The sequence below is a fragment of the Synchiropus splendidus genome, chromosome 14 (assembly GCF_027744825.2).
Source record: "Synchiropus splendidus isolate RoL2022-P1 chromosome 14, RoL_Sspl_1.0, whole genome shotgun sequence".
Taxonomy (NCBI): Eukaryota; Metazoa; Chordata; class Actinopteri; order Syngnathiformes; family Callionymidae; genus Synchiropus; species Synchiropus splendidus.
The window spans coordinates 9,192,861-9,207,423 of NC_071347.1; the positions used below are offsets into that span (position 1 = coordinate 9,192,861).

The following is a 14,563-nucleotide window of genomic DNA, read 5'->3' on the forward strand; positions in this document are numbered from 1 at the left end:
AACATGGGATGAAGAGACCTCGGGACACTTTTTCCAAGGGGCCACGTTGTCTACTGTGTTGGGCCGCAAAGCCAAAGACAGATGAAAGACTCTTAAATTTTGCTTCCAAAATATTAGAAAACATAGAGTAGCATACATCATGATATTACATCTATGCTTAATAAATATTCTCTATATTCTCTATCATAGAAATTGGATTCTTTTTTGTTGACTGTATTAATCTGTTGCTTAGAATCTTACATTTTATTTATGTATTTCTTTAGAGGGAACAAGACAACATAAACAATTGTGTCAGACATTAAAATAATCTAACTTCATTTATGACTCCTTAATAACAATTAATATAAGTGGGGGAAGAAAAACAAAATGGCAGAAAAATGGTCTTTTACATCTTTTACATCGAACAGTTTTATTTAGTCAATACGTACTGCTCCTGGTTTGTGCTTTGCTTTTTGTTTTTCTAGAGGCTGCTGTGAACAGTTGGAGGCTATCTGCAATCAGACCTGCAGCACTGAAAAAGGATGAGTGTCCCTGAACGCATTGGCAGGTGATCTCATCTCCTGTCCTGGTCTCAGTCACGCGTTATTTTGATTGACTGTCTCGTGAACCATCTGCATTTCAAGCTACCGCATTGCAACACTCACAGTTCTGACTTAACAAGGTCCACATAAATGCAGGTAAAGGACCGCATGTGGCCCCCAGGCCGCACTCTGCCTACCTCTGCTTTAGAAGCTGTTCAATTGCGATTTCATAACATAGGTGGAAAAAAAAATGTCAGCAGAAAATGAAACACAGGAGGGCAAAATAACTGAGACATAAAACTGGTTGTATTTGTGTGTTTTTATACAAAAAAAAAATCCTTCTAACTTCTGTTCATATTTGAAACCAGTAGCAATCCACATTTGTCGGTTGGCACAATAGTGCTCTACCCAAATTTTTCAACTCAGTCTCCAATTGATTTAGTGTTTGTTTTTATTTTGAAATGTAGAAATCAAACTGGATCAATGTGCCAGTCGTGTGTGTGCATCACAACTAATAATAGACCTCTGAAGTCATGTCTGGCTGCTGCCTCCAGCTGCTCCAGGTTTACATTCCATTAGAATCACATTGAATGCGGTGACGAAGCCACAGCTAAACATTTAGAAGAGAGGAGAGAACCAAAGTGTACTTTTACTGCTGGTGATAAACTAGGCTTCAAATTAGCTTTCAAATGAACAGCGACTTTAGGCACTGGACGATATTTCCTAAGTCTGATGCGGATTTAAGTGGCACCACACAGAGAACATTGTCAGAAAAAGAATTGGCCTCCAATGAAGTGAATCATCTTTAACAGCAGTGGAGACCTTGAAGTAAAGAAATTTACTGCCACAATTCCTCTTCACAATATGTGTTCTTTGGAATTGTTTTTGATTTTGATTTTTTTTTCTAGTTCACTAAACAATGTCAGTTCTCATTCTTGTGTTTACAAATTGTATTTCTTCACCACATGTTTTGTATGCACCCTCAAGTCTCACTGATATACTGCATACCTTTTTTATGACACTCAAAATAGTTCTCTTTTTGTTTTAATTATTCATTTCAATTTAAATTCAAAGTGTTTTTTGAAAAGATTTCATAATGTTCTCATACATATATTTTTTTCATGAAACATTTACTCAATATTAATTTCATTTTCCTCAATAATATGCCTTAGACACCAGCTAAATTAAATTAAATTACATTACATATTACTCATTTTCAAGTCAGTTTTGTAATTGAGTATAAATTTAATCCAGTTTAATGACACAGTTCCCGAAAAAAAAAACACTTTAACATTGCTTCATTTAGAGTATTTGTGTTTAGCAGCGAAAGACTAGGCAGCCAGCTTCATACAAAACAGTTGGCCCTGACCTCTGACCTCTCAGATTGAACTCTGACCACAGCTGCCGGAGCTGATTTGGGTTGAGCTGCTTTGACAGGCTTCTGCTTCAGGGTCCTGCTAAAGTAATTCTCCACATTCGAGGTGAAGGGAGGTGAAGAGGTGACGCAGACTTAGACGTCTAGATTATCCGTCCTCAGAACATCAAACCTGAACATGCTCATGTCTGATAGTTTCAGTAAAGCAATAGTTTCCACGGGGAAAGAGATTTTTTTTTTGTTACCTTGAATAAACTTTAAGTACTTTCCCCAACATGACAGCAAACACAGGCCAACATTATTTCCTTACAATTGTCTCATGTGTCTATTGTGTCATTGACGTTTTCAGCATTTGAAATATCATTGATCGCAATGAGCTACAGATAGTGGCAATAGCATTCCATCTTTAGCTTGCAAGAACAAAGCGGTCCAGCTCACTCGACACAGAGTGAGACGAATATTCTACTGATTCATGGATCCAGATGGTCATTAGAAACACCCCCAAAAAATGAAGTCATCTGTTCTTTTTCCCATTAGCAACATTCCCTGACACTTTAATGGACATATATAAAGGCAAGAGGCTGATCTTTCCCAGGGCTGGAATTTTAGGAGTAGTTGAATGATTGAAATCTGGACTCCACGCTCAGAGTCGAGAGGATCATCCAGAATGAAGAGAACCTGTTTGTCCTCCACCAGATGGAGACTTCAAAATAAAACACATGTCGCACACATTTGCCATCTGGTTGATATGAATGACCCTCCCTGTCTACAGTGCGCAGCGCCAGCCTCCGACCTTTGACTGAATTCCGTCTCTGGACATATATTGCGCCCCGAGGCTGAACAGGTTTAATATCGACCGTCACTGTAGAAATATGTGATGTGAGACACACAGACGCTCCACCCAGCATTCCCTCCAGAGGACACGGCTCAGATGAAAGAAATCTGAAGAATCTTTCTCTCAAACCGCCCAATCATCCATCACTGCGCTGCGTATCGGCCTTCATTCCCAGCTTCCTTTCTTTTTGCTGAGTCATGCGAACGTGTGTCTGCGTTACCGGAGCCTCTGAATGTTTCTCAGACAAAGTGTAATTTCTGTTGCTGAGAGACAAAGTTGATAATCAATCACTACATTTTCCCCTGAAGTTTCCCGTCCCCTTCTCCAAGTATTTCTTTTTTTCCCTCCCGAAAGTCTTTTGATGGGTGTGAAAACGCTGACACACCAGCCCGCGTACACTTGGCGCTTGTTTACTTTATTTAACCTCCAAGTGTACATTCCAGGTTTAGAGGGCGGATATCAGTGATGGATGTGAGAACATGTCCCTGGCCACTTCTGCAACAAGTCATCTATTTCCTGATGACTTGTTGCAGAAATATATGAACTATAGGTAACACACATTTACAAAGTGATGCTGTTCTGCCACTTGTGTAAGGTTGGATCATAGGGGCAGCTATAATCCATTCAGCGTGTCCTGGGTCTGGCCATGGGTCTCCTCACAGTAGGACCAGGTAGAAGTCCTTAACACTCTTGAGACACTCTTGACAAGATAGCGGAGAATTTGTTCTCTCCTTGAGGAGGAGCTGAGATGACAGTGGGAATGTTAAGTATTGAGGTTATTTTGGTGACAGTACCTCTGAGAATCTGAGGCGGTCTGGGTCAGAACTAAACTTGAGTCTTAGTCTTGATACAGGAAGCTGTTTTATATGTCCTTGTTTGAGGACAGTTTTTGTTAGTTATTGAGTGATGACAAAATAACAAAATAGGACACGTTCCTAGTGGACATGGAACACATTATTAAATTTGGGTGGTATTCTGAATTACCATACAGTATGGACCTATGAATCAGAGTCGTCTCTTTCGTTCTTACTGTGAGTTGTGCATGTAAGTTTCACAGCAGTACTGCCTCCTGCTCTCCCACTGATCTTACAGCTTACCACTTAAACTAGATAAAAAAAGGATTTTCATTTTGTCATTTCATAAACATGGCTATAATATTAGTTTGAAAAGATTTTTGCTCACATTGGTGCCACCTTTTTCTCACTGAGCTATGCGGGATAATGTTATATCACCATAGGAATCATACAGGTAAAGTCCCAGAAAGTCAGCACTTTAAAAAAAAAGTACCATGGTGCTGAAAGGAAGAAGTTAATGGACCCATACGGATTCTGCAGGTTTTGAACGATTAAATGTCCATTTCCATAGGAGTCATGTAGAGGACATGGTTGCTTAAATTGAGCCATGGTTATTCCTCTGTCTTTGTCAGCCATTCATTCATGCATTTCTCTTCCCAGATCTCCATCGCCCCCGTCTGCTGTCCCCTCCCGCTCTTTACTCTGGCTATTGTGCGAGTGAAGCCGGGGCCTCCCGATGACATGAGCCCATGTCCTGTAAAACCAATAATGACGGAGATTTGTGCGGGTTTAGCATTCCTTCCCTCTTTCAGTGTAAGATAGTGGGATTGCAGAGAGGAGAGGAGGAACTGCCAAGGTGGCAGTTAGAGAAGTGCGAAGGTATTACTGTGCGAAATAATCACTTCATAACTCGAGCATTGTTTCACACAAGGGTCCATAGGTACAGAGAATAGAGAATAGAATAGAAAAGAAATTAAAGGCACTTGGAAGCTAACTGTAGGTGCTGTTTAGCCAGAGACGTAAACATTTGAATACACCTCTTTTATCTTTCGCCAAAGTGCTAGTTTTCAAGACAACGTTGTCTTGTAAACTAACGCTGTTTACAAGATACCGTTAGTTTAAAGTTGCGCTGTAACTTTAAAAGTACATTTGAGTCAAATACAACGGATGCAACTTGTTTGGGCTGACAACGTTACAGTGTCGGCACATTTTTAGCGGCACAAATACTGAAGTTGAAAAATCTGAACACGGATGACAAGTCGAGGAGCGTCAACCAATCTGAACCTTGATTTCACGTTGCTGCAACCAGAGAGCGATTTAGTGAAGTGGACAAGAAGCTAACAATTGCTAGCATTCACGACTCACCAAGCTAATAGCATACATGAAGCTAAACATTGCTAGCGTTCGCGACTCACCAAGTTAATAGCAGACATGAAGCTAACCATTGCTAGCATTCGCGACTCACCAAGCTAATAGCATACATGAAGCTAAACATTGCTAGCGTTCGCGACTCACCAAGCTAATAGCATACATGAAGCTAACCATTGCTAGCATTCGCGACTCACCAAGCTAATAGCGCCCATGAAGGATCTGATGGTGACATACCTTTTCTTTACTTTTACCATACTTCTTCAGTAGAAAAAAGGCGCCAATCTACCATGTTGACTTTCCACTAGCCCACCCAGCTAACTGACCTACTTTTTTAACACCATTTCAGAAGGGGAACTTTTCTCAACACCGCAAGCTTCGCCTCTGATGATATCAACTGAATTGTAGCTTCATAAAAGCAATGCATTTTAATTTTGGTCTTCTATATATTTAAAATCTCCTCTGAGCCATATGAAATGACCTGGTCTCGGGGCCTTGTTTTTGACCCACTTGATTTACAATCTTCCTCCATCATCTTTAAGAACTCTGTGCAATATATCAATTAAAAACAGTTTTATTTTGTGCTACTCCACCTAATCACCACACATACTGTACATTCATAACTTAAGTTCCTCACTTTTTACGCAGTTTAATAGATAATGAAGCAGTGAAACAATATATGAACTGTCTCTCGCCGTCACCGAAAGATCGCCAGATGTGCTGTGAGATGAAACCAGAGGGCAAAGTGGGGGAGGTCTCACACTCACTGCCCTTTCAAACACTCCCCCCACCCTCCAATTACCCCCTTTCTCTCCTCCTCTCAGTGACATGTGCACTCACTGTGCAGGCAGACAGTTACAGCACTCCACAACTGATGTGCTGCTGTTTCTTCCCCTTTTTTTCTTCCTTTTGCTCCCCTCAAAACTTTTCTCTTCTCTCCCCTACACAGCCTCCATTCAACCTCGTCCTCCCCTCCACTCTCTGGCCTGCACTTTTCCTCAGGCGGATATAAAGGCAGGTCCTGTTGCAGGGAGAAGGCTTGTGTAATCTCTGGCAGCACATGAGCAGCCAGAGAGTCCCAGCCGAAGAGCCAGCGCAGTGGAACCTCACACTTGAAAGGAGGAACTTTGCGGGAAACGGAGAGGAATACCTGAAACGCATGATGTCCTGCAGGAGTTTTGCACTGAAAATGCCAGCTGCTGTGGTGCTACTGCTGCTGTCCCTGCTGGCCCTTTCCACGGGAAGTGATGCCAGAAGACTCAGGAAAAGAGCACTTACTCACAAGGTGGGTCTTTGATCCATGCATTTGCTCTTCTTTATGAAACCAGGATGCTGCGAACACAGGTTTAGCTGAGTGGAGATCCAGCTGACTTGAACTTTCTTGTTACAGTCTGACTGCTACTCACATCACTCACGCATTTTAGGAACGTATGCAGCAGCTCAACCTCCAACTGTCTCGAATCTATGAGCACAGGCTGCCCTGCCACTGACCCTTCCACGAGCTGAGTTCACAAACTGATGTTCACAACATATGTAACGTTTCAGCACCAGAATTCAAAATTAAAACTCTTCACTTGCAGTAATTATTGTATTATTAGTTACTAAGAGTACTAATAGTACATCTGGAGTATTGAAGTGGACAAGGGAGCTAGCCAACTAGCCTTGTTGCTATTGATCCAGTAAATGTTGGCGGGTAGCATCACTGTTGCATTAGTTCATGAACAATAAGAAATATTTTTCAACTCCTCTTCTGTTCTCATTTGTGAAGGATCACCATGTTTAAGCATCAATCCATATTTTCTGGTGTTAGCATGCATAGTGCAGTTATATTTCACTTGTTAACAGTCCTGTTTTGACTCACAATTGCATTGGATTGGATTGAATTATTATCAAATCACCTCCTTAAAATGATAGATAATACTGGGCCCTTGTTCTGTATTGAACATGAAGTACAGAACCAAATGTGTTACTATAAAACAGATAATGTCTGAGATCACATTTCCATGTGAGTAATTGTGAAGCACACGTGACGTGTTCTTGAGTGGATGTGTGTGAGCACATGACCGCAGGTTGCTCGTAGTGTGGCCCCCCGCTAGTTAACTCCGCTCCGATTGATCATCTTTAACAAGCGGCCACTGTAGCGTGCTGCTCTCGTCCTCCTCACAACCTCTCGTGCGCTCATGTTCTCACTTTCTGACTGGTCTGTGCACCCGTCGGCCTCTTTGTCCTTCCCCATTCCCGGTCTTTATCTCGCCCCTCTTCCCCCCTCCAAACCCCCAACAGAAGATCTACTAACTTTGTCCCATTCTTTGCTTCTACATTCTCTGGCTCTGTTGTTTTCCCCGCGCTCTGTCCAGCTCTGCAGGATGGACTTAAACCCAGTGACTTGCTGGACTTTGCTTCAAAGCTGACTACTGACTCAAACCTGAATTTGCACCACATGTAAAATAGTAATAAATTGTTTTTTTATATTACATTAAGTCCTGGTATTGCTCGTCACTGTACCGCTATGCGTTGTGTTTTTGCAGTGCAATTGTGTGGTGCCGCACTCCTTCATGGCATGTACAGTAACACAGCATGAATAGTTGAATGCGAGGTAGTGTGCACTGTTAGTCATGCCACATTGTTGATTTATATAGTTCAGCTTAGTGTCACCCAGTTTTTTGTGTGGTACACAATGGTACACAACAACTCCATGGTCTGGTAAAGTATGCTAAACTACCACATTATGCTTATATTATTTTATTATTTTTATGTTATTATATTTACAGCGTTTTCTGTCCAAGAATCTATTGTTCCATGAAACATAAAGACGGTTAAGTGTCTCTTACTCACCCAGCTGCACTTGTCAGTTCCACACAGCAGATTATTTAGTCTAGTTCAGCCACAACAGTCTGGCTCACACACCTGTTTGGGCACGTCAGTGTACATGAACGGCAAGGCTCAAATCATCTCCCCGCACCGTTTCATTTCACTGTAAGTGCTGTGGATCATCCTGACAGCATCGCCACAAACCTCCTGTGTGAATGTGCCCGGGGAGGAAGGCACCAGATTATACACACCAGGGGTAAAATTAGGATGACGGACACAACATCTGCTGAGACTTGAGACTTCATGGACATTACAATATACATCAACTTAATTTGAGACCCACTAGCTTTGCTCGCTGCACAGCTATTACACAAAATCTTTGGGAATGTCAGCCAAATTACTGAGCATTTCCCATGAAATATTAGTTCCCATAACATCACCAATCATACCTCAGAAGGCAGAAGCGACTGTAGTCAACAAATGCAGTGATATAATTTTATAATCCATCTTGACTGGTCACCTCTGTCAGGGTAATAGACGACAAAGCAAAACTCATCGGGGGATTGAACCAAAAGTTGCTTGGCACATTTGAATGTGAGTGATACGTCATATTTCTAAGAAGTAATACTTTACCCATTTACTATAACAACAATGCTTATTTGATCATTTTATAAGACCATAAGTCGCCATACTAGCTATCATGCTGTGTGTACATTATCTAACCATTTTTCTAGTCGCCTCAAACTCAAGGCCCGTGGGCCAAATCTGGCCGGTCAGGTGGATTCATGTGGGCTGCAAGAGCTTCAAATACATATTGTTGGCACTAAATATATTCAATACAAACTTTACAGACACCAAAGTCTATATCACCTCCGGGGTGAGTCTATCATTACCGTGATTGCTGTATTTCAAGAGTTGCCATTTACATCAGGCTGTTTTCCAGCCCCTGCAGATGAAGTCTTTGTTCGGCCCTCGTCTTGGCCTGAGTTCAAAATTTTGCGTGACCAAACAGAACAGGAAACACAGTCCCAATTCCTCGCGATAAACCAAACCATAAATCTTTTCGTTTCAGTTACTGTAACTCCCTCGGCTTACTAAGCCGTGCTCACTAACAGGTTGGTCAGCAGTGCTGCTCGCTGATGTGGGTCTAAGTGGTCCTAATCCAAGTCAGATGACAGTGGCATGTTCTACACTTCCACTGGAGCTGATTCTCTCCAGCCCGCATACGTGCTGGCCTGCGCTGTAGCTTCACTCCTGTCTTGTCAGAACTCATTACCTTTATTCACATTTATTCAACCAAGACCCCACTTTGCATGAGTTTAGTCTGGTTTTTATCACTTCAAGGTGGCGCTCTACAACAGACTGGAGGACTGACATTGAACAGGTGTGCGTCTTTCGGGTTTCTGTTTTAGGCCAGAATCTAGTCTCTGACAGAGACCATCTCACCGCATGTCTGCTGGCCCACTTACTCTTGAGGAAATCAATGTTGTTCTTATGGGATAAATGTTTGTAATTGGCAAAGGATGTAATCTTGGTAACAAAAAAAAGGAAGGAAGTTCAGTATCAGTCTGTGATCTTGCAGCAGAACCACTAACTGCTCTGAGTGGCGTCACAGATAAAGGTCTTTTACCCCCCCTACGTGTCGTCCTTTTAGCAGCGTTGAGAAACAGGCCATTAGAAAGAGAATCAAGGTGAAAGATGAAACGATGAGAGCGTGATCACACATGATGTGAAGATCGCAGGCTCCCAAGAGCAAAAGTAAACAAGATGGAACATCAGAAAGAAGAGCCTGGGCTGTAAATCCGAGCTGGGTTGACGCCACAAGAGCAGACACATCAAAGACGCTCACTCAAAACGCACATAAACAAGCGCATATTTTACAAACAGGAAGGAGGATATCAAGTCATCCTCCAATCAGAGGCGCTCTTTTGTCGCCATTCATGAGTCTTGAACCACAGCAGCACATATGCCATGATATGCATTTAAAACTCAGAATACTACAAACAGGTTTTTGCTGTCACTGCTTTCTGGATTTGAATAAAATCAAAGACAAACAAAATCCTAATAATTCCCCGCCAACCAACCGCCAGCTAATGGTGCTGCTGCCAGAACAAATTAAAGTGTGTTTGAGGAGAAAGCGTAACCATGGTGTGTGCCAAGCATTTGCTTTCACTCTTTCCCCTCACTTGCTTTGGAAGAATATCGGCCCAGCTTGCCAAATAAACAGCGCCGTTTTAATGATGTGTGTGCGACACACCAGCTTATTATTCAATTAAAGGAATCAAAGAATCCCCTCATCTGCCAAAAATGAGGTTTGATTCAGAAACACTTTTAAAATTTCAAGCGATTGTGTCTGTGCGCCAACTCTTAAGAACCATAATGACATTGTTATTAACTCATGGTGACTCATGCTGTCATGAGGGTGAACAACTGTGAGCGATCATTTGCAACACGAGACTATTACTGTATACAGTATATCAGAATTCTAGATAGTGATAGTTAGCTGAACAGTCCTTTAATATGTTTGTCAACAATATGAGTTGGTGATGAAGCCTCATGAAGCAGTGGCCTCATTTCAGTAGGTGGCGCACTTCAAAAATGAAGTGACTAGCAAGACGTGAGTTGCAGCTAACTTCCTGAAGCATCATTAGCTCATCGCTATGCATCAGCGACGTTTATAAATTTAAAACATTTAATTTAAATGCTACTAACTATCAGTGGTGGGATGATGATGGTTCAAGAAACAGTGACATCATTTTGAGAGGCCACTAGATGGCGCTCTCCACTATTAATACAAGTAACATCCGACTTATGAACGGGATCGGTCGAAAGTCCGGTTGGATGTAAGTCGAATGCCATTCAAAATGCCTGACGCGAGGGTTATAGGTACTACTGTATAGGATACACAATGTCAGTCTGTTGCGTTTTTAAGCAACCTTTTCTATTGAATACTATTATATACCAAGCTGTTTACAGCCGTAACTGTCGTACGCGATGCCGGGCTGCTACGTGCTGCAGTGCCAGACATTGAATTAAAAAAAGCATCTGCTGGCTGTGGTCGTAACTATAGGTGGACGTAAGTCGAGCGGGTCATAAGTCGGATGTTACTTGTATCTATCTTTAAAGAAAACAAATCTCACATCATTTTTGAGGCAAGAACGACACCTACTGATCTCTGAAAATGTGTTACTTTGCATTTTCATTTTCATCCATTGTGTAAGTTATCGATGTTAACCTGGCTTGACATCTTTAGCTGCGACAAATTTTAATTTTTTCCACACACAATTAGTTTGGGTTATTAGCGGTGTTGAAGTGTGTGGCATGTTTGACGCTGTTTCTGTGCGTGGACAGAGAAACCCGATGAGAAAAGGAGAGGGTGACTCTAATTTAAACTTCTGGGAAAGTTTTGTTTTTAATACGAGCCATATGTTCTACAGAGAGAAAAAAAATGAAGCGTAGCATTGGGGTTAAACTAAAGCCAGGTCAGTGGTTGTGTTAGCTTCTGCTGCTGTGAGAGAAAACAACTGTGTCCCTTTTGCTGGGCGCGTGTGCGGCTCTGCCATAATTGCGGAGGTGTGAGAATCCTGTTTCTGGGCTTGCGGTTTTGTGGCCTAGTTCCTTGCTTCGAGTCCAACCAGGGAAGTGTTTGCGCTCACAGTAAATCACCTTCCAAATCCAGGTCAGGAAGGCAGAAAAGCCTCAGGGCCTCTTTCGTTCTGCGCATGTTTGCAGTGCTGCCCTCTGGTGGTAATTGCCTATGAAAAACACCATTACATTATAGATAAATGCCATTTTAACCTAGAACAGATTAGCAAAGGAGAAACAGACTTTTGCTGAGTGAATGAATTTACAGTTTGTGTGGCAGCACTGCAGTGTTTGATGATTCAGTGGCTTCAGTGGATGATAGATACCTGTTGGTCGCTCGACTGACTGGTACTTAAATACAGTGACCCAGATGTAATTCTCAGTCATTATACTTGTATGTCATTTCCCCTTACCCAGGACTACGAGTATCCCAACCACCCTCAGTCCACCCAGCACCAGAAGAATGACCGCTGCCCTCCTCCTCCACAAATGCTGCCGGAGAGGGCCTGTGAGGTGCCGGGCTGCCGATCCGATTCAGAGTGTGAACGCCACAAGCGGTGCTGCTACAACGGCTGCATCTACGCCTGTCTGGAGTCTGTTCAACCCCCGCCAGGTCAGCAGAGCGCTCATGCAGCAGACAGAGGGTTTTCTGACTTTCTAAAAGTGTTTTTTGACTTCTGTCCAGTGCTGGACTGGCTGGTGCAGCCAAAACCTCGGTGGTTAGGAGGCAACGGCTGGCTGCTAGATGGACCGGAGGAGGTTCTGCAGGGTAGGTGTTTTAAAAGGGTGGCAGCAGTGTCCAACTCAACCGAACAAGAGAGTAAATAAAGACACAGGTGGAAATGACTTCTATTGAAAGGACAACAACTAATAATGCTTTGATATCAATAGTTGTTAGTATTGGAAGCTAAATCAGCACAACTTTATGACCCACATCCGTTTTTTGTTTTTATTTATTTTTGGACTTCTCCCTCCAGCTGAGGCCTGCAGCACAACAGAGGACGGAGACGAGCCTCTCCACTGTCCAACAGGCTACGAGTGCCACATCATCAACCCAGGAAATCCTGCACTTGGCATCCCAAACCGTGGACAGTGCATCAAGCAGCGTGTAAACTCCGGTAAGGAACTTAAGACAACTTAATCACCGACCCTGTGTTGACTTTACAAGCATTTCCCATATTGATGAGATCAAATGGGAACAGTCTGATGTTTGTGTTGCTGAAAAGCACCGCAGGGACTCAGGCACGATCAGTGTCTGCTCCAGCAGATGTTTTCTCTCTGATCTGGAATCTCTTGGCACATCAGAAGGAACTCAGTGCCAAGTTCTGCGGAGAAATGGATTGTTAAAGGGATGCAAGGATTTCTGAAGGCATCGAAATTATTACTCCAAAAATGTTGCTTATTTTATCGCGTTAAGAAATTCCATACAAAACCACAGGATTGTGTCGAAATTTGAGGTGGTCATAAGTTTGACACAGTTTAAGGTTATTTGTCACATTTTTTCCAAGAACTCATATACAAGTCGAGTGCGCCATCTAGTGGCTTCTCGGAATGAGGACACATTTCATGACAGTTCATCTCCACTGTGAGGAATTTGCCTCTTATGAAAACTCCAGTTTGCTCCCACTGCCCAAAATAAAACAAAGGTTTGTGGATGACTCAGTAGGTGTGACAGTATTTGGGAGGGCGAGCCCATGGTATTGTCTGACTCTGGCCCCGGGTAGCTGGGATTGTGACCAACCCTCTGATGGGATTGTGCAACGATAGAATGAGATGAATGAGGAAAATAAAATGAATGAACAACAATAACAAACTCTTTATCCGACTGTGTTGTTGTTCAATTTAAATTAAACTTATGTATGTTTTGTGACTCTGGGAGTAACCAGAGGAACCCCAAACCAACATTATCACCTTCACATTAATGCTTAGATTTTCAAACTAAACTCTACAGTAAAGGCGATATATCTTGTTTTCTTCTCTCCACAGATGGGCGAGGGCTTCGGCACAAATACTTCAAAGACTACAAGGACTACTTAGGTAAGTGAGGTAATGTGGTCCAACTTCTGAAACTACAGAATCCTAATGAGAGGCGTTCTGTCTGTGCTGACGGGAATTTCTCCATGACAGGTGTCGGAACAAGCAACACTGTTGGCTACAAGAAACACCACCAAAAGCAGCTGGGATTAAGCGCACACTAAAACTTTGACTTCAGACAAGCCCCATGTTTTCAAACCCCTGACTTCAATCCAAGCCTGGTCCAGCTGCCTCGACTGATCGTGGGTCGGACACCTGACACAGAAAGCTTCTACCTCCTTTTCTCCACCTTCATCAAAAGAACACTGCCAAAGGAAAACCATTCAAGAAAGAAAACCATAAACACCAAAGCTCTCAACCAAATAGTGTCTCCCCAGTTCTGAATAACTTTACTGAACCAGAATAGTTATGACGCCGTTATTAACCTTTTTTTTTTTTTAATGGCTTAGCTCAAATTCAAGGAAGAGATGGGTCTGCAGTAAAAACCATGTGGTGCTCAATTTCTATCTTATGTAAAGGTCAAATTTCTTTCTCACACTGTGTTCCATGGACAAATGGGTCATAGAGAGTGAGAGCATACCTGCCTCAGTTTACTGAACCAGCTGAGAATCCAAATGTCATTGGAGTCTTGGTTCGCTTTGAAAAAGAAGAGTGTTGTTCTGTAAATCTTGCAGGCTGAAATGTAACAACAGATGACAGCGTTCTGTTGTTTCTATACTAAAACATCACACTAACATTGTGAGGCATTTTAATGAACGTCAGATCGAAACCATCTAAAAGGAGTTGAGTCAACGTTCTCATCTGTCGGATATGTTGCTGCCTTTGTGTACAGAACAATAAGCTGGCCTCACTACTGAGACTGACTCTTCAGTGTACAGGACTGAAGTGACAAGCTCTCACTGCAACTGTCTGTTTCAATAAAGCTTTTGAAAATCCCTGTCTTCTTTCATTGCTATAGAAAAATATATAATACGTAGGTCTGAAATACTAATGTAATTATCATTAGTGTGATTTATTGTTATTTTTGTGGGAAACATCAAAAGAGAACACATTAAAAAACGAACAAAAAAATCACAAAAACATTGCATTAAAGTCACTGATGTCCTTAGTGCTCTGTTTCATACATGTTGCGCCCGGTAACGGACGTTGTATTGGTTTATGCCTTATAAGGCATCGCCTTTGCACTGATACATCTTTCATATACGCTCCACACAACTGGGCACAAACCAATAGCGAAGTC

At 42.3% G+C, this 14,563-nt stretch overlaps 1 protein-coding gene across 2 annotated transcripts; it reads left to right on the forward strand.

The window, feature by feature from the left end:
- The first annotated feature begins 492 nt into the window (after positions 1-492).
- Positions 493-14,239, forward strand: wfdc1 (WAP four-disulfide core domain 1). 2 transcript variants are annotated; one of them, XM_053885972.1, is made up of 7 exons: positions 493-547; positions 5,843-6,178; positions 11,707-11,902; positions 11,975-12,058; positions 12,267-12,407; positions 13,276-13,326; positions 13,417-14,239. In XM_053885972.1, the coding sequence occupies exons 2-7, from the start codon at positions 5,954-5,956 to the stop codon at positions 13,485-13,487; spliced, it is 768 nt and encodes a 255-aa protein (XP_053741947.1). In that variant the 5' UTR covers positions 493-547; positions 5,843-5,953; the 3' UTR covers positions 13,488-14,239. The 2 variants fall into 2 exon arrangements, with proteins under 2 accessions (XP_053741947.1, XP_053741948.1); XM_053885973.1 differs by lacking the exon at positions 493-547 and having other exon boundaries at positions 5,746-6,178; positions 13,276-13,335.
- The last annotated feature ends 324 nt before the right edge of the window (positions 14,240-14,563 follow it).

Coding starts and splice junctions, on each gene's coding strand:
- wfdc1 (XM_053885972.1), top strand. CDS start 5,954: ATGAGCAGCCAGAGAGTCCCAGCCGAAGAGCCAGCGCAGTGGAACCTC. Junction 6,179..11,706: donor AAAGAGCACTTACTCACAAG/GTGGGTCTTTGA, acceptor CCCCTTACCCAG/GACTACGAGTATCCCAACCA. Junction 12,059..12,266: donor ACCGGAGGAGGTTCTGCAGG/GTAGGTGTTTTA, acceptor TTCTCCCTCCAG/CTGAGGCCTGCAGCACAACA.